This window comes from Entelurus aequoreus, linkage group LG08 (assembly GCF_033978785.1).
Source record: "Entelurus aequoreus isolate RoL-2023_Sb linkage group LG08, RoL_Eaeq_v1.1, whole genome shotgun sequence".
Classification (NCBI taxonomy): domain Eukaryota; kingdom Metazoa; phylum Chordata; class Actinopteri; order Syngnathiformes; family Syngnathidae; genus Entelurus; species Entelurus aequoreus.
Genome location: NC_084738.1, coordinates 38,022,045 through 38,042,063, shown reverse-complemented (window position 1 = coordinate 38,042,063; position 20,019 = coordinate 38,022,045). Strand labels below are relative to the sequence as shown.

The window sequence follows — 20,019 nt, the reverse complement described above, 5'->3', positions numbered from 1 at the left end:
TTGCCGCTGTAAATGTGGAACAAGCTATTTTGACATAATCAAAGTGCTTATCCAAAATCAACTGGAAAGTCATGAATCACCTTGCAGTTAGTGTATTTGTCAAGTTTTGCACGACAGTCGCGTTTTATTGTTGGAATTGCCTGTCTTTGCCTGTGTTTCCTGTTTGTCCTTGTTTGCGCCTCAGATGACTTTTGGTTATGGGCAGAACGGTTAGTTAATGAATTAGTGGTGCTTTAGTGGAGTGGCTGTATCAGCAAGATGTCAGATTGTTTCCTCAGAATTCCTTGTGTTTCCACAAGTTTCCATGCACTTTGTTGCAAATTTACTCATACTGTTGCAACTGCAACTTTACCTGACCTCTCCTTGTAGAGACTGATCTGCTGTTGAAATCCTTATGACTCCCGTTCCTGATATTTTGGTATTTTTTGTTGTTATTTGCCTTCTCCTCCTGAGTGCCTGGTAATTTTGTTCAGCTGCCCTTTTGGTTTGTTGTGTATTTTCTCTGTTTAATCTTTCTTCTTAGTTGTTCCACAGCAGCTTTTGCTTTCCTGTATTGCACCATCCCTTTTTGTTAGTTCTTACTACTTCTTCCTAGTGGTTTATTTGTTCTTAGTGTTTTGGACTTTAACAAATAATTACAATGCTTTTTTGCACACAGTGTCTGCTTCTCTGCAACACAGACTCAAACCACAGTATAGCAAGACCATTGCAGTGTTGATTATGAATTCTGTGGCAGCTAATGTGGTATGTTTGTTACACATTCCATTAAGCTGACATGTGGTGAGTCTGAATCTTTCCATCTTTACGCTTCCCACTAAATTGTCCTCAGTTTACAGTTTGCGGTTGTCGCTGTTGGTCGGAAAGCTAATGAGGTAGGACAGTTTGTGTTTGCATACCGTGAGTAGTCTGATGTGAGCATGAAGACAAGAGCAGTCAGTTAACTCAATGCCTCAATTTATGACAGGCTGGAAACGTGTAAGAGCTGATAGCGGATAATTCTGTAATTACTCTGAGACCGACTGAGAAAGAGCATGGGAGGACTTGGGTCAGAGAGAATGTGGACAGCGGACAAATACATTGACTTAAATGAGAGGAAACACAAACAATATATACAAACTGTATACCACTGTGCTTACTTACCTTGGAGCCGCGCTCGTTAAAAATAATCTCCACGTCTAAAATCTTGCCAAATTGCTGTGAAAGACAAGAAAGGGGAAGGAATGGGGAAGGAATGGAGACAAAACAGGATAGGATAATTAGAATGTAGGACTGTAGAAGACTGAAATGGTCAAGTATTCAATTTTCTAATTATCAAACTCCGCTTGACCTGACAATGAGATTTTTTAAATACCCATTTACGTTTAATGCCATTTAATGCTGTGTTTGCTTTGTTGTGGCAATAAAGGCGAGTGAAAGCATGTGTGTGTGTGTGTGTGTGTGTGTGCGTGTGTGTCGGGACAGATATACGCTGTTAATGAACAGAGGCAGATGCTATGGCTGTGCAATGTATTGGCACACAGTGCACACACCACTGATCTTAATGATGCCCATCATCTAATGTTTGTTTTACTTTGGATAAAACACCATTTGAGTAGAGTATCTTAAAGAAGAACATGTTGTCACACACACATGTGTGTATACAGTATGTGCGGGTGTATATATACATATATTAGGGCTGGGAATCTTTGGGTGTCCCACGATTCGATTCAAAATCGATTCTTGGGGTCATGATTCGATTCAGAATCGATTTTTTTTTTCAATTCAACACGATTCTCGATTCAAAAACGATTTTTATTATTATTATTATTTTTTATTTTTTTATGAAAACAATACACAACAATACCATAATAATGCAATACAATTTCAAAACAAAACCCGACCCAGCAACATTCAGAATAGCAATAAACAGAGCAATTGAGAGCAATTGAGGACACACAAACATGACACGGAACAATCTAAAAGTAGTGAGACAAAAATGAATATTATCAACAACAGTATCAATATTAGTAACAATTTCAACATAGCAGTGATTAAAAATCCCTCATTGATATTATCATTACAAACATTAATAAATAAAAAAAATACAAAAAATGAACAATAGTGTCACAGTGGCTTACACTTGCATCGCATCTCATAAACTAAATGTCTAATGATAATGTCAATGAGGGATTTTTAATCACTGCTATGTTGAAATTGTAACTAATATTAATACTATTGTTGATAATATTCATTTTTGTTTCACTACTTTTGGTTTGCTCTGTGTCGTGTTTGTGTCTCCTCTCAATTGCTCTGTTTATTGCAGTTCTGAGTGTTGCTGGGTCGGGTTTGGTTTTGGAATTGGATTGCATTGTTATGGTATTGCTGTGTATTGTTTTGTTGGATTGATTAATTAAAAAAAACAAAAAACAAATTTAATAAAAAAAATAAATCAATAAAAAAAACGATTTTTTAAAAATGAGAATTGATTCTGAATCGCACAACGTGAGAATCGCGATTCGAATTCGAATCGATTTTTTCCCACACCCCTAACATATATATATATATACACACACACACACACACTGGAAACGGAAGTATAGACGCCAGTGATGGAAAGCTACTCTGAAAATGTAGTAAGCTAAGCTACAAGTTACTCTCGATTAAATGTAGCTAAGCTACAGGGGAAGCTATCCCCAGGGAATTGTAGCAAGCTACAGTACAAGCTACATGGCAAAAGTAGCTTGTTACATCAAAGCTACATTTAACGGCATTTATATCTATGGGTCAACATGTATAATATCAATGTTAATGTAACTGAGAGTGTAAAAATGGACCCAATAAGGGTACATTACTATTAACTATCTGTCATTTAGCTGGGGACACCCTACAACAGATATAAGGAAACTTTTTGGCCCAAGGACCACATTGGCTTTTGAAATTTGACAGACGGGCCAGGCCAGTACATGATTCATGGAACTAAGAGTAGGCTTCTCAAGCATGGGCTATTTTACTCATAATACATCTATTTTCAACAATATATCATCAAAGAAACATACATACAAATGGTATTAAAAGGTTAACACTTAGTGGCAGCAGTGTTGTTGATCACCCATCTTTGCCAGTGCGTCTAAGTCTAGTATCAGTTTTGTTGTGGCAATTCTCAAAACAGATATTTGCTCAATTCTGTTTTAATATTTGGCGGGCCGGAGTAAAGGGACCAACGGGCTGGATCTGGCCCGCGGGCCGTAGTTTGCCCACCCCTGCCCTGCAACTACCTCTACTGGTTCCTGTGCCCCACTGTATGTAGTTATTTAGTTTGCATTTTCTTTGGCCCAACATTTTTTCTGCATTTTCAGCATGTATCTATAGCTTGACAAAAAATAAAAAATAAAACAATGACTTGTGTGTTGTTTGGGAAGAGTCGGTAATGGTTATGCGCAGTAAAACTTTTCATGAACTCACCTTAATGTGTGTTCCTAAATTTGAGTTCCACGTCTTAGATGAAGAGAGCAGTTATGATTTTGGTTTACAGAGTAAACAAAGAAACACTAAGATTTTGGGCACTGTTTTCTCTAAACACATACATTTGTCTAAATATGGCCAAAGACATGCATTATTGTTGGTTTCCTTCATGTCGTCTTCATCACTTAAGGTAAAATCTAATCTGTGGGAGAGAATTCCTCTGTATAAATGTAGTATATACTGAGATGAAAATAATAAAAAGTTCCTGCATTGTTGAATATAATGCTACTAGCCTAACCCCCACCTGAATTACACAAAGAGTCTTTAAAAGAAAGGAATAACGCGGTTGTGGACTTTGAATAAGGAATGAACCACAGCTGCTGTTAAAAATTCAACACGTCTCCAAGGAGAGTGGATAATGTCATCACCTTGATTAGAAGAGTGAGAGTATGTAAGACTCGGCCTAGAATTGACTTAAATACTGTACATTTTTCAAATCTAAATTGGGGTATTATTCATTCAGAAAAATAGACCAATAATGTTCAATAGGCTCACTGACATGAATTAAAGCAAGCTGCTGGAAAATCTGCTGATCCAGGCTTGTGTGGGAAACAACCATAAACTTAGAAATATGGTGACTAAAATGAACATGTTGAAGAAAAAAGCAATTTTTTTTTCAAATCAAATCTACAATGTGAAGAATGATGGAAAGAAACTCTGGCAGGTGTTTAGTAACATACTTGGAAGAGTTCAAATTAATCAAACTTCTTTTATTGAAATCGACAACACCCTGTGAAACTGCCAAGTATTTAGTAAGGTACATCAAATAGGAAATAATACAATCTATTTGATGAATGGACAACTGAATGTTTTTAATTTTCCTGAGAGAACTCTCCTGAAGGAATCAATTAAGTACTATCTATCTATCTGAAGCATACTATTTTTTGTAGTAAAAAATCAATTGAACTGATACATAAACATATTATGATGTGGAAAAAAATAGGCACTGTGAAAAATAACAGGCAGTTTGGGCTAGATTATCTTGATGGAAATTTAATAAAATATATGTCGGATTACATTGCTGAGCCTGTTTGTTTTAAAAGATCATATATTCCCCCAAGCTTGGAAAGTAGCCAAAGTCATACCCATACCCTAACAAAAGAAGACAGCCTTCTGTGGTCCAAATAGTAGACCAATTAGTATTCTACCTGTTCTTAGGAAAATCTAATTTTAAAATGACTTCTCCTGTTTTAATCTTGACTCTGAGTTTCAGCATGTCTCCAAAGATGGTCACTCTACAGCAGTGGTTCTTAACCTAGGTTCGATCGAACCCTAGGGGTTCGGTGAGTCGGCCTCAGGGGTTTGGCGGAGCCTCCACCGCGGAGGTCAAGACACACCCGACTCATCGTGTAAATAAATATTATAGATACCCCCAAACAATGTTCCCTCTAATTATCCATCTGATTTGCAGGTGTGTAATTTGTTGTGAGTTCATGCACTGTGTTGGTTTTGATCTTTGAACACGATGATGTTCATGATGTTGTGCACCAGTGAAAAAATATATAACTTTGTCTTGAATTTGAGAAAAAAACTTTTTATTTTTCACCAAAGAATGGTTCGGTGAATGTGCATATGAAACTGGTGGGGTTCGGTACCTCCAACAAGGTTAAGAACCACTGCTCTACAGCTACAGCACTGGTTCATATGACTGAGGATTGGCAGCAGCAAATTGATGAGAAAAATAATGTTGGTACTGTCTTACCTGATTTCAGTGCAGTGTTGGATGTTATAGATTATGGTTTACTGTTGAGAAAGCATTCTGCATATGGTTTAAGTAACTGTGCAGTTAGTTGGATGGAGAGCTAGTCGACTAAAATATGTCTTAATCCGTGTATTTTAATGTTACCTTTCTAATGCAAGAAGATTAGACTGTGGAGTTCCCCAAGGCAGCTGCCATGGTCCTCTACTCTTTTCTATTTTTACTAATGATCTTTATTCAAATGTGAAAAGCGCATCTATAATTATGGATGGAGATGACACTATACTCCAATATAGGCTTCACCTCCAATATAAATATTTTAAACAGTGGACTGAAAAGTGAACTGGAGTGTGTATCCAGTTGGGTTGACAGAAATGGGCATGTTTTAAATGACAGTCTAACCAAATACATAATTCTGGGCTCTAAAAACACATTCGAAAATGTAGCGCCTCTGTCAGATTCAGAGTGGTATTTCTTTAGAGCAGGTGCATGAAACTGAGCTGTTCGGGTTAACCATAGATTATCAATTGAATTGGTCTTCCCATATAAACAAAAGTGTGTCCAATATGGGCAGGACTGTTTGGAATATGTGCATATACTTCTCGATTATTGTTCATATGCTCCAAAGACATATATTCAAAAGCTCCAACTTACGTTATGCAAAATAAGGCTGCACGGTTGGCACTGAAATGTTCACTTTGGACTAGTGTTGAGCATATGCATAATGATCTCTCATTGTTATATGTTGATAAGCGCAAATTAAAAAGCATCTAGTATTTTTTTTACACAATTCATACTACAATGAGGCCAACAATCTTACACTCTAAAATATCACGTTTGCAACAGATACCGACACTACACTAGACAACAGAGTAATGGAGACGTAGGCATACCAGGAGCAAGAACATGTCCCATGCAAACAATTGTGTTGTACAGAGCTGCTTCACAGTGGATTAGGCTGCCTCGTGTATTAAAGCAGTGGTCCCCAACCTTTTTTGTACCACAGACCGGTTTAATGTAGGCACTATTTTCAGGGACCGGCTTTCCACTTGTGCCAGATAAATACAGCAAAAATAAGTGCATGAAAAATACAAGTCACTATAACGCTGAATTAGTGGGGGCCCCGGGGCTTGTTTCTTTGCAATGAGATCTCCAGCAGGTTGTTGGTAGTAAATACCATCAACCGGCTGGGGACTGCAGATGGAAATCAGCCTTTGGCTACAATCTGTCACATTTACATTTTATATGTTTATTAATGTACATTGTATCTTTTCACAAAGTTATAACAAATATAACAAATGGCAACTTCCTATGAGGAGTTTTATTGTACATCTATAAACAAGCTTATTGTTGTGTCTAGTGGGACAGGCAAAAGTTAAGTCGGAGAAAATGCAGTCGTTATAATATTATTTAATGTTTCTCTGGGCCCGGTAGCAAATGCGTCATGGACCGGTACCTGTCCTAGGACCCGTGGTTGGAGACCACTATATTGAAGGACTGAAAATAATGTGTAGGAGGTTTGAGGAGCAGTGTGTGAGAGCGTGTCTTTTGGTTTTAGGAGTTGTAGGCCAAATTGGTATAAGTTGTATTTAGTCACGTGACTTTTTCTGACCTGTTTACTTCCGGTGAACAAAGTGGTGGTCAACCCAACCAATATGGCTACAATGCAGCAAACAGTGTGTAAACTATCTGAGTACGCAAGGGCAGGGCTGTATGCTTAGCTTTTTCACTAGTAGCACAGGTGCTAATAAATGGAAAAAAAATAGTAGCACAGAACATTTTATGTAGCACAGAAAAAAAAATAGTAGCAATATGAAATGTCTTAAATATCACAATTTCATTATTTACACTCAAACAAGGTACACATGTGCCCTCATAAATACAGTTTAAACACAATGCCATCACAAGGCTACTGTAACTTTCAATTAAACGCAGAGATCATCCCTAAACTGTGCTAGCACTGTCGCTAACATCTTCTTTCTTTTTGTGCCCTTGTGTGCATTATCCTTTCCATTCTTTGTAACTGAGCTACTGTGTGGAACAATATCCCTTGTGGATCATTGAAGTTTGCCTAAGTCTAAGTCTACGGTGTCTAATTTTAATGAGTGTTGGGCTGGGCGATATGGACCAAAACTCATATCCCTATATAGTTGGGTCTATAAACTAACCCATAAATGGAAATATCCGTTGACATAACTAAATATCTCCACCATGCCTTGATTTTTGATTTTCCGGACTGCTGGGTATCCCAAATACAAAAAAAAAGGTACCAACAAGTAAGAAAAGTAGGTTTTGTATAATAGGATCCCAACTTAAGAGGTGTTTTGAGATAAGAAAAAAGAAACATCTTTAAAAATAATAAATATAAGTCAAATATAATCTCCAAACATTTAGTTCTGCACACATCTTCAACTAACAAAAAGACAAAAGAACAAAATGTGAAATAAAGTGCCCTGGATTAGGATGACATGTTTAAACGTCAGCAGCAACATTAAAATAACTGACCTTTTACAATGGTGATTTTATTGGTAAACATTATAATAGGACACACACACACACACACACACACATAGTTTAGCCATGAACACCAACCTGTCAACTGCTTCATGATGCTGTGTGACAGGCTGCGTCTGAAAATTACTTTTAAAAATCAAATTGATTCCGGTTACTCATTACTTTTCCAAAAAAGTAATGGAATTACTAATGAAATAACTCCCTAAGAAATGAGTGTGTCACTTAAAAAAATTAAAATAAAACAACTGGCATAAAGCAGTTGAGATAAGTTTCATATAAAGTACAGTATATATGAGAGCAGTGTGTGTGTCTGTGTGTGTGCCTTTAAAAGAGAACTGCACTTTGTTGTTTTTTTTGCCCATCTTTCACAATCCATAAGCGTGACAAGAAGACACGTTTGTGTTTGTTTTTTTTGCATTGTAACTTGTAAAAATCGTCTCGTTCTAGGTGGCTAGCAATGAAGCTAATCGGAGCAATCAATTCCACCACTAAAATACTTAAAAACAAAAAAAGCCAACAATACTTCATTTACGTTCCGTAACCCGTAATAACCAAGCTTTGGCGACATTTTTATTGTAAAAGCAAACACTGAGGAACTCTCTTTCTAGCGTAGTAACACATCAGCATGCTACCCTAGTAAAAGCTAGCTACGCTAGTAAAAGCTAGCTACGGAAAGAGATAAGCTAACTTATACGACAACACAAAACATGTTAAAGTTTGTAATGCACAACACTGCGATGGGACAATAACCTGTACTGACTGAAACACATGAACAATCATATTTAAGTATCTGTAAAGTATTATTTCATGTTTTGTTTCTACACAGCTAGCCAGACAGTGTATGCACTGTACTTGTACTAACATGCATGACGTGCTGTGTGTATCATGGTCAATATTAAAGTGACTCACTCGATGGACAGTTGTCTGTTTTTTTGTTTTTTTTATGGTTTATTTGGGTAAGCACTCAATTTATGTCGAAATAGCTTGGCTCCAAGTTCCACATTTATAGCCTCAAAGTGACTTCAACCTCACTCTCTCGGCTTCCGTCTGCTCCAACGTCTCACCCTTCCTTTGGGGTCGCATCTACTAACAGTAGTTCATCCTCTGTAAATTCAGCTTAAAAAATATAAGGTTGTAAATCACCATATTGTTTGGATGGCAAGTTTTTAATTTCAATCATTGATTTGTTGTTCAATATTCCCTCCGACCCTCGTAGTTACTAGCGTGCAGTGCAGAAAGTGTCAGGTTTTAAGGTGTTGAAAAAAAATTGCTTATACTGACCCTAACTAAGACCTTGTTTTTTCCGTGTTGGAAGACTGAGTGTATGAGCTAAGGGTTCCAGCCCCGCTCCTCTCTTTGCATGGCGCAGGAGGGATTAACACACAGTTTTCAGCGCGATCAGTGACACTTCTGCGTCAATCACTTGTCCTTTTGGTTAAGGTTTAATTTTATTTCAAACATGCTGTACAGATGGGCACACATTTTACTTAAGTTTGATCAAATTTGAATACATTTATGTTAAGAGAAAAATGCTAATTAAAAGGTTAAAATCTGCATTCCCACGTGTGCTACTAAAATGCTCACACTGTACAGGCCTGTAGCGTTCCCAGACATGTCGAACTATTTGGTGCACCAGACATCATTCTACACTACAACACAGATGACAACTTGGCGAAGAATGGAGGCCGACAACTTCTTTGTGTGTGGTTGTGTCAGGGAAATTGGTATCAAGACTCTCCCGGATAAATATACATTGCTTTTTCTGGTGAGGTTGCATTTTATGATTTAACTTTGTGTCTTGCAAAGACGCGTCCTTGTAAACAAACTGCGAGTACCACCCGATAGCCTTGATTCACTGTTTTTCCTTTTCCCATGATGTTAACCATTCATAAAGATAATCGGAGAGACACTGAAATCCTGGCTGGTTGTGAAAGAAGACGGAGAAGTGATCACAACTTGTTGTTGTTGCACGCATCATTACAAGTATGTGATTGCTGCCTTTGGTAAAAGTTGAACTCTTTTAGTTTTTAATCACATTTGCTTACTTTTATTCAGACTTACCGAGTTGGTGGTTTACGAAACACTCGTAGCAAAAATGCGTTTGAAGAACTCCGAAACAAGATAAAATACACAAATATAAAGATAACATTTAAATGGGAAATACTTAAAGTAAAAAATGTATCAAAACATCTTTAACAAAGTGATCACTACAAAATTGTGCGTTTCTTGTCGTATCTTGGTGGAATTTTCCACTCCTTCGCCAAAAACAACGCAGCCATAGGGCATTTTTCTTCGAGAAAGGCAACATGCCGCACAGAATGCCTTGACAACAGACACTTTCTTGCTTATACAGTATCACGCCTCGAATTTTAACTTTTTAAGGTCAAGGCAAATGTTGCCTTAAAGGAGGGCTCATATTTTAGGGCACCAAGGCAAGTTGGAAAGGCACCAAGGCAAACATTATTTTATTTTGAGGCAGGTGCTCAGAAGTATACATATATATATATATATATATATATATATATATATATATATATATATATATATATATATATATATATATATATATATATATATATATAATTATCTGAAAAAAAAATGGGCATAGTGTCCCTTTACGCCGGCCTACCTGGCCGTTCTATGGGACACCTAAATTCACCTGACGTCCTTCCAGACCCTCTCGGAAAATCAGGGAACAACTCGGCTGTTCTCGTTGTTGGTTAACCTTTGACACACGTTTCCAAAATGGCTGTGCCCATGTTGTTTATACCGATTAACGTTAATTATGCGATGTCTTAAACAGTTGAAAATGTAAGAAAAAAAGCCATGGCGGGGTGTTTTTATCAATTTATTCAACGAAACCGATACGTTACAATTGTCCATTATAAGGATGTCATGGTATGAACATTCTTATGACGGTTATCATGGTAATTTTAAATGTGCTCAAAATTTTCAAAAACTACTTATACTAGAATCCTTTAACCAAGTTTTTTTTTTTTTTTAAAACACAAACACATTCAACATGTATATACGTACCTCAATTACAAAGTTGAATGAGCATATGAAAGCAACACAAGCATTATAAACAAAATAATATGGAAGGAACAGGATGGCACTCTTTTGAAATAAGATTTAAGTGCACTTTTTGTCCATATACTGTAGATAAAAAATAGTGTTCATATATGAGGTCAAATCTTACCAAAGGACTGCACGGTTACGGGCAAAAGAAAAATTTAGATTATTTTTATCAATATTGAAAGCACGATTATTAATAATTATCATTCACTATGCTTCGTAAAACAGTGTTGGGGTGTGAACGCGACACCATCATATACTTTTTAAGGTCTAATAACAATGCTCTAGATTCTGGATCTATTTATTTAAAGACAAATATTTTGTTTTTGTTCATTAATAATATCAGCGTGTAAGATTTTTTTTTTACATGATGCCTTTAACTCTATTTTTACATTTTCATAGAGAGAGGAATTTTTAAAGTTATGTACATGTACTAATGTGTGTACATGTACATGCTGTATCGAGACAGATCCATTGAGAGTTTGAGCAGAAATATGTCATATAGGAATTAATTATACACCATAAATCATTAACAAAATGCTATGTCACATGAATGGTTATTAAAGTAATTACTTTGTGGAATGAAAAAACACAAGTAATGTAAAAAAAACGTGGCGTTGACGTTTTGATATCGATATAAAACACAAAGCAGTTTGGCTAATGAAGATAAAGTCAAATAAACAAGCTTTGTTTTTCAACAACAACCATGTACTTCAGTGCAACAGTTTGGCCAACAAAAATAAAGTTACACCTCACATGTTTAACACACAATCTTTGTGCCTCACCGACAACCCAGCCAGCGATCAATTCGATGAAATAACAAAACATTTTAGCTAGTAATGATGTTATTCGAGCAATGATCTATATATGACCAGTTTCTAATTGAAGTATTCTAGAACTGTCTATTACGGTTTGAATCTTTGCACCGCACATTCCATTGGATTCTTGGGGGTAACGATTCGGTTCAGAATTGATTCTCGATTAAAAAAGATTCCCAATTCAAAATCAATATTTTTTTAACAGCAACAGGTGCCATTTATATGACGAACTACATTCCTCCATAAAATAGATGTGATACATTTCTATGATACTTAAAAGGAAAATGGTTTCATTTAATAAAATTATACACAAACATTTAATACACTCAAATACAAATAAGGCAACAAGAGAAGTATCCCACACTTCTCTTGTCTAAAGTAAATCTGTACAACCAATACGGGCATCTACATCAACAATATGATGTTCCTGTGTGGCTGGACAGGCCGCTAATCTTCCTGGATAACCTAACACAAGACAATAACAACATTTAAATGAAAACTGCAATACATACACAAGAAATTCACTAACAAAGAATATGTATATATGATACTATACATCAGGGGTCCCCAAACTTTTTGACTCCGGGGCTGCATTGGGGTAAAAAAATTTGGCTGTAAATATATATATATATATATATATATATATATATATATATATATATATATATATATATATATATATATATATATATATATATATATATATATATATGTATATATATATATATATATATATATATTATATGTAAATGTGCGTGTGTGTGTATATATGCATATGTCTCTCTCTGGCCAAAAACCTGGAAGACATCGAGCATATTCTGGAGAGTGATGATTCCATTGACGACAAATGGACCTCTATCAGCTCCAGGCTCTATGAGGCAGCATCCCAATCCATTGGCTATAAGCCAATGGATTGTGTATCCACACAGGGTGTGTGTGACGCGTCTAGTGCAGTAGAAGTAGAGAGATGTCTGTAGATAGTGCATGTTGCTTTCTGCTTGCTACTCTCTGCTTACAGCTACCGCCGCCAGCTAGCCCCCTTCGGGGGGTGAAAAGAGGAGCCGAGTGTGTAAGTCTCCTCCTGCTGGTACAAAGCCTCTCCACCACCAAGACTCCTTCAGTGCCTCCTCGTGGCCACACACGGATAAGGGTCTTTGCAGACCCCGAACTAAACTGAAGGGGATCTCGGAGCAGCAATGGGCCCCAAAGACGTGGCGTATAGGCCCACCTTTGTGTGGAACACGCCCTGACGCCCGTCAACCCTGCCCCAACTATGGGTAAATAGCCCCATTGCCTTGTGGGTCAGCTTATTTAGGCAAAGGCTAAGGGAGCACACCCTGACAGAAAAGCAATGTGCTGAAGGCACCCCACAGCCATGTGGGTAAAACCGGGAGGCAGTATGGCTATGGGAGTGAACCCCAAATGAAAAATCTGTGCTCCGGGGACACACACATGGGCAGGTTTCCAGCAGACCGGATCTCTGGCAGTCCCCTGCAACTGCACTCACCTGAAGGTCGTCTCGAGTTTTTCTCGTGCCACTGGAATATGGTGGGTGTGGCCAAGATTGTGGGGGAAGGAACTGCGCGCACCATCCCTCACACAAATACACTCTTTGCGCAGGCTTCAGCTTCTTCCGAAAAGTCCTCTGGCGACAGGATAAAGCGACGGGGGCAGGTCAAGGATGTGACTGGGAGCTCCTAGCTTGAATCCTGCACAGAGGCGGCATGGGTGTGATGGTCGTTATGAAGATTGGGATCAGGAACATGATCTTCCTTCGGCAGCTGCCCTTGTGACTGAGCAGCCCTATTTAGGGTCCGCACTGCTCACCCCAAATTGGGGAAGGGTCTGGAAAAGGTGACCCAAAAATTGTCTGTTCCTCACACCTGGGTGGCAAACCGCAGCCACCAAGGCATCCCCTACTGCGGTCGAAAACATAACAAAGGAAAACATATGACTATACACCTGGCTACCTGGAATGTCCGCACCCTCCTCGACACGCAGGATGGGACGGAGAGACCTCATAGACGGACGGCGCTCATTGCACATGAGCTCAAGAGATACAATGTCGACATCGCAGCACTCAGCGAAACTCGGTTGTCGGGTGAAGACTCCCTGACAGAAGTCGGTGAAGGCTACACCTTCTTCTGGAAGGGTCTCCCGGAAGGCGAACGTAGGCTCCATGGAGTTGGCTTTGCTGTAAAAAGCAAATTACTCAATAACATCCCAGAGTCCCCCCAAGGCATCAGTGAGCGGCTCATGACCTGGCGTATCCCCCTGGTGAAAGGCCGGTTTGCTACGCTACTCAGTGCGTATGCCCCTACCCTGGATGCTGATAGTAACATCAAAGATGCCTTCTACGAGTCTCTTGCGGCTGCCCTATCCAGAGTCCCTAAGTCCGATAAGCTTGTCCTCATGGGTGACTTCAATGCCCGAGTTGGCACAGATGCCCAGCTCTGGACTAAAATAATCGGGCCTCATGGATCTGGGAAAATAAACAACAACGGCATTTGAATCCTCTCTCTGTGCTCTGAGCACCAACTTCTCATCACTAACACAATTATTCAGTTAAAAAAGAAATACATAACATCTTGGATGCACCCACGGTCCAAACATTGGCACCTGCTGGACTATATAATTACACGACAACAAGATCGACAAGACGTCTGCGTAACCAGGGTCTTACGTGGGGCTGAATGCTGGACTGACCACCGGCTGATCAGATCCAAGCTGAGGATGAAAATCCGACCCCCGCACAAGAAACAGCAGCCAAGAAAGCGACTGAACTGCAGGGCCCTGGATTCTCCAGAGTGTACATCTCACTACCGCAGCAAGCTAGCTGCGGGGCTTTCCACCTTGGAGGATTACGGTACCACCTGTGACATGGACAGTGAGTGGGCAAAACTGAGGTCAACATTACATCAAGCTGCCTCTGAAACCATCGGCTTTACTCAGAAGCACCATCAAGACTGGTTCGACAACAGCTTGGTAGAAATACAGGAGCTGCTGGACGCCAAGCGCAAAGCCCATGCTGCCCTGCTCTCCAACCCTCACTCTCCATCACTCCTCCACCATTATAAAACAACCAGAGCTGAGACACAGAAACAACTGCGGTTCATAGAAAATGAGTGGTGGCTCAAAAAAGCCCAGGAGATCCAGGGATATGCAGATGCTAATAATACCTACGCATTCTACGCTGCTGCAAAATCCATCTATGGCCCACAAAAGCGAAGCATCGCTCCAGTAAGATCCGCAGACGGACACGTGTTATTCAAGGATAAACAACAAATTCTTGAGCGTTGGGCTGAGCACTTCGACTCACTGCTCAATAAAATAAACCCCTCTGATCTATCAGTGCTCAATGCACTCCCAGATCTCCCGCTTTCTCCCTTCCTTGATGATTCCCCCATGTTCAGTGAGGTCCTTACTGCAATCAGGAGCCTCAAAAACAACAAGAGCCCTGGCCCTGACGGAATTCCGGCTGAGATACTGAAGAAGGGAGGCTATCTACTGAAGCGGAAGCTGTTTCATTTCATACTAGCCATCTGGCACAGGGAGGCCCTGCCTCAAGAATGGAAAGACAGCAACATTGTCACCATCTACAAGAAGAAAGGAGATAAATCATCTTGTGGAAACAGTCGTGGCATCTCCCTTCTCTCAGTGGCCGGCAAGGTACTTGCGAAAATTATGCTTTCTCGCCTTTCATTTCTAACAGAGGGCATCCTCCCAGAGACACAGTGTGGCTTCAGAAAGAACCGAAGTACACTAGACATGATCTTCGCTGCCCGTCAAATCCAGGAGAAATGCAGGGAACAAAACAAGGACCTCTACATTACCTTTATTGACCTCACCAAGGCCTTTGACAAAGTTGACCGTGATTTGCTCTGGAGCATCCTCAGGAAGTTTGGTGTCCCCCCCAAGTTTCTCAGCATCCTAAAACAGTTTCACAATGGTATGCAGGCCTGTGTACTTGTAGGCAGTGAACAGTCCCCCTCTTTCCCAGTGAAAGTAGGGGTGAAGCAGGGGTGTGTACTGGCCCCAGCGATCTTCAATCTTTTCCTGGCAGCAGCCACACTCCTATTCCGCCAGTCCATCACAAAGGATAGTGGTGTCTCCATCGAGTTTCGCCTGGATGGGAGCCTATTCAACATCCGGCGCCTACAGGCAAAGACGAAGATGTCAGGCACCAACATCCAGGAGCTGCAATATGCAGACGACTGCGCACTCCTCGCCCACACTCCTGATGCCATGCAGCATGCACTAGACACCATGTCATCAGTCTACCGCTCACTAGGTCTGGTGATCAACATCCAGAAAACAGAGGTTCTCATCCAGGAGAGGTCCCCATCCAATACACCCCCTGTCTTTACCATCAGCGGCACACCCCTTAAACTCGTTGAGCTATTTTGCTACCTCGGCAGTACTCTGACCCCAACATGCCAGATCGATGATGACATCCAGGCTCGTATCAACTCAGCCTCCTCTGCCTTTGGAAGACTGCGCTCCTGGGTGTTTGAAAACAACCACCTTCGAACCTCAACGAAAGTGTCTGTCTACAGGGCGGTGTGTGTTTCAACTCTGCTGTATGGGTCAGAAGCCTGGACAATATACCGCAGACACATCCGCTGCCTTGATGCATTTAACATCAGATGTCTCCAACGCATTCTTGGCATCACATGGCAGGATCGAGTTCCTCATACGGACATCTTACAGCGCACTGAGTCCATGAGCATAGAGGCCACCCTGGCACAGCGACAACTCCGGTGGATTGGTCACACCATCCGGATGCCAGGACACCGTTTGCCTCGTCAGATGCTTTATGGTCAGCTCCTTTCAGCCAGCAAAAAGCCCGGAGGACAAAAGCTGCGGTACAAAGACCAACTGAAAGGGATATTGAAGAGGTGCAACATCAAACCCTACGAACTTGAGACAGCTGCAGCCAATCGATCGCTGTGGCGCTCGCTATGCCATGACGGGGTCATGTATCTGGAGGAGTGTCGGAACCAACACCGGAGGGATCAGCGGAGGCGAAGACACCACCATGCAGTTCCAGAACCATCCCAGCCCCCTGATCCAGGCCTGACATGTCCCCACTGTGGCAGGACGTGTGGTTCCAGGATCGGACTTCATAGTCATATGGAGTGGCATCGTCGTCAGTAACGATAGCCACCGACCAGAGCAACAAAATGGAAGCTACGTCATCTTCGACTACGATGGACCGCCTAAGCAAGCAAGCAAGCAAATATGTATATGTCTCTCTCTGGCCAAAAACCTGGAAGACATCGAGCATATTCTGGAGAGTGATAATTCCATTGACGACAAATGGACCTCTATCAGCTCCAGGCTCTATGAGGCAGCATCCCAATCCATTGGCTATAAGTGCAGAAAGCATCAGGACTGGTTTGATGACAACACAGCCACAATAACCACCATACTCAAATACATGCACACAGCACACAATGCTGTACTCAACAACCCCACTTCAGCTGTGCTCCGACAGCAATGGCAAACATCCAGAAGGGAGGTGCAGTCAAAATTGCGTGCCCTGAAGTGGTGGATTTTAAAGGCAGCTGAAATACAATCATGCCAACAAAAATGATATGCACAATTTTACGATGCAATGAAAACCATCTACGGCCCAAGAAACTGCGCTGTCTCCCCGCTAAAGTCTAACGATGGTACAACCCTCATAAAAGACCCGAAGCTCATCACCATAAGATGGGCAGAACATTTTGAAACTCTGCTAAATCAGCCCGCCCCAACAGACCCCTCAGTTCTGGAGGAACTACCTGACTACCCAACCATCCATGACCTTGACCTTCCACCAACCTTTGGAGAGGTTAAGAGTGCAATAAGGTCTCTGAAAGACAACAAGACCCCTGGTCCTGACAGCATCCCTGCAGATCTTCAAGCAAGGAGGCTACCTTTCCATCCGTGCCCTTTTCCTTGTCATCAGCAAAGTGTGGAAGCATGAAACTGTCCCTCAGCAGTGGAGAGATGCCAATATTATCACCATCTACAAAGGAAAGGGGGACAAGTCCCTCTGTGGCAACAGTCGTGGCATTTCACTTCTGGCTGTTGCTGGTAAAGTCTTGGCTAAAGTCATGCTACACAGGCTGGTGAACAACATCACGGAAGACCTGTTGCCGGAGTCACAATGTGGTTTCAGGAAGAACAGGAGCACTGTGGACATGGTTTTCACAACACGGCAGCTTCAGGAGAAGTCTAGGGAGCAGCACCAGGACCTCTTTGTTGCTTTTATTGATCTGTCGAAGGCTTTTGACACCGTCAACAGGGAGCTTCTCTGGAATATCCTCCTGAAGTTCGGCTGCCCACAGAAGTTTGTCAACATCCTAAGGCAATTCCATGAAGGGATGATGTCACGTGTGACTATTGGTGGCCAGGAATCAGAACCCTTTAAGGTGTGCACCGGTGTACGCCAGGGATGTGTTCTTGCTCCAGTCTTGTTTAATATCTTCCTCCTGTGTGTGACACTGCTGCTTCATGAGAGGATCAAGAAGGGCAGTGGCGTTACCATTGACTTCCGACTTGACGGGAACCTGTTTAACATCCGGAGGCTCCAAGCAGTCACAAAAGTCACACCAGTGCAAGTATTCGAACTCCAATACGCAGATGACTGCGCAGTTGTGGCCCACACACCGGAAGCGCTGCAAGCTACCCTCTCAGCCGCTGCAAGCGCTTATGGCAGACTGGGCCTCTCTGTCAACGTGGCAAAAACCGAGGTAATATGCCAGTGGGCATCCACTCCTCCACCTCATCCACCAACCTTCACCATCGACAATAAACCACTAGCAGTAGTGGACTCTTTCAAATACCTTGGCAGCTTTCTCTCTGACGATTGCAGTATCGACAGGGAGGTTCAAAACCGGATCAAGCAGGCGTCAGCATCTTTTGGCAGACTCAGGGGAAGGGTCTTCCAGAACAAAGACCTTAAGCTACATACCAAGGTAGCGGTCTATTTAGCTGTGGTCATGACGACCCTCCTCTACAGCTGTGAAGCGTGGACCCTGTACAGCCGCCACCTCAGGATGCTGGAGGCCTTCCACATCAGGTGCTTACAATGCATCCTGGGGATATCCTGGAAGGACAGAGTCCCCCACACTGAAATACTCTGCAAGACCAACTGCACCAGTGTGGAGGCTACAGTCACCCATCACCAACTTCGTTGGCTAGGCCACGTTATCAGGATGCCAGAAGAACGCTTACCACGCAAGGTGCTTTATGGTCAGCTTCATCTTGGTCACCGCTTGGCAGGAGGCCCAAAAAAGCGTTATAAAGATCAAATGAAGACTATCATGAAGAAATGCGGCCTGAACCCAACCCAGCTGGAGGACACTGCAGTCCAACGTTCCACCTGGCGGCAGTTCCTCCAACAAGGAGTTCATAAGCTTGAGGAGGACCGAAGTGGTCAACGAGCCAGGAAGCGTCAAAGAAGGCATGAAGCCATTGCACACCTGCACTCCCAGTCAGTGCCTTCACCTGCTCTGTTTGCGGCAGATCATGTGGATCACGGATTGGACTATTCAGCCACATGAGGACTCACACAACATAGAGATGGATTGTCGTAATCGGATACGATGGACAACCTGAAGATATGTATATGTAAATGTGTCTATATGTGTGTGTATATATGTATATGCCTATGTATATGTATATGTAAATGTGTATATATGTATATGTCTATGTATATGTATATTTCCGTGTATATATATATATATATATATATATATATATATATATATATATATATATATATGTATAAGTGTATATATATGTATAAGTGTATATATGTGTATATATGTAAATGTGTTTATATGTGTGTATATATATATATATATATATATATATATATATATATATATATATATATATATATATATATATATATATATATATATATATATATATATATATATATATATATATATATATATATATCACATCAACAAGCTTACCTGTCTGGATGTAGTATGCTGTTGCTTATCCCGTGGATACTCCTGGGGTGCTCATCCCTCCTCTCTACCTGGTCACTCGACTCCTCGACGCAAGCTAACGTTAGCCTCCTGCTACCGCTCTCCACCCGGACCATGCCGCCGCTCCACTCCGCCTCAGACCACCACTACCACCCGCGTCCGAGTCTGGAATCTGGTACACTCTGGAACAACCATCCTCCACACAGTCGCTCAGGTCGCATGTTTTCATACAACTTCTCGTCGCCAAACTCCATTCCTTCCTTCTGGTCCTCCTGCCGTCCTCCAACTTCTTCATTACGTCATCACAACAAACAGCATGTGAATCTGACCAATCTCCGTCCACTTCCTCAGTCCTCACAGCCAATCACAAAGCAACACCACCTGAAACTGGCTCTGTTCAACACCCGCTCACTCAACAACA

The 20,019-nt window shown here is 41.2% G+C and overlaps 1 protein-coding gene across 10 annotated transcripts in view; it reads right to left on the bottom strand.

Annotated features, from left to right (window-relative positions):
• Positions 1–20,019, bottom strand: part of rbfox3a (RNA binding fox-1 homolog 3a) — a 1,185,382-nt gene that overhangs the window by 154,565 nt on the left and 1,010,798 nt on the right. For all 10 annotated transcript variants that reach the window (XM_062056429.1, XM_062056431.1, XM_062056424.1 and 7 more), the window contains one exon: positions 1,141–1,194. In XM_062056429.1, the coding sequence (XP_061912413.1) occupies positions 1,141–1,194 (54 nt within the window). The remainder of the gene's footprint in view (positions 1–1,140; positions 1,195–20,019) is intronic.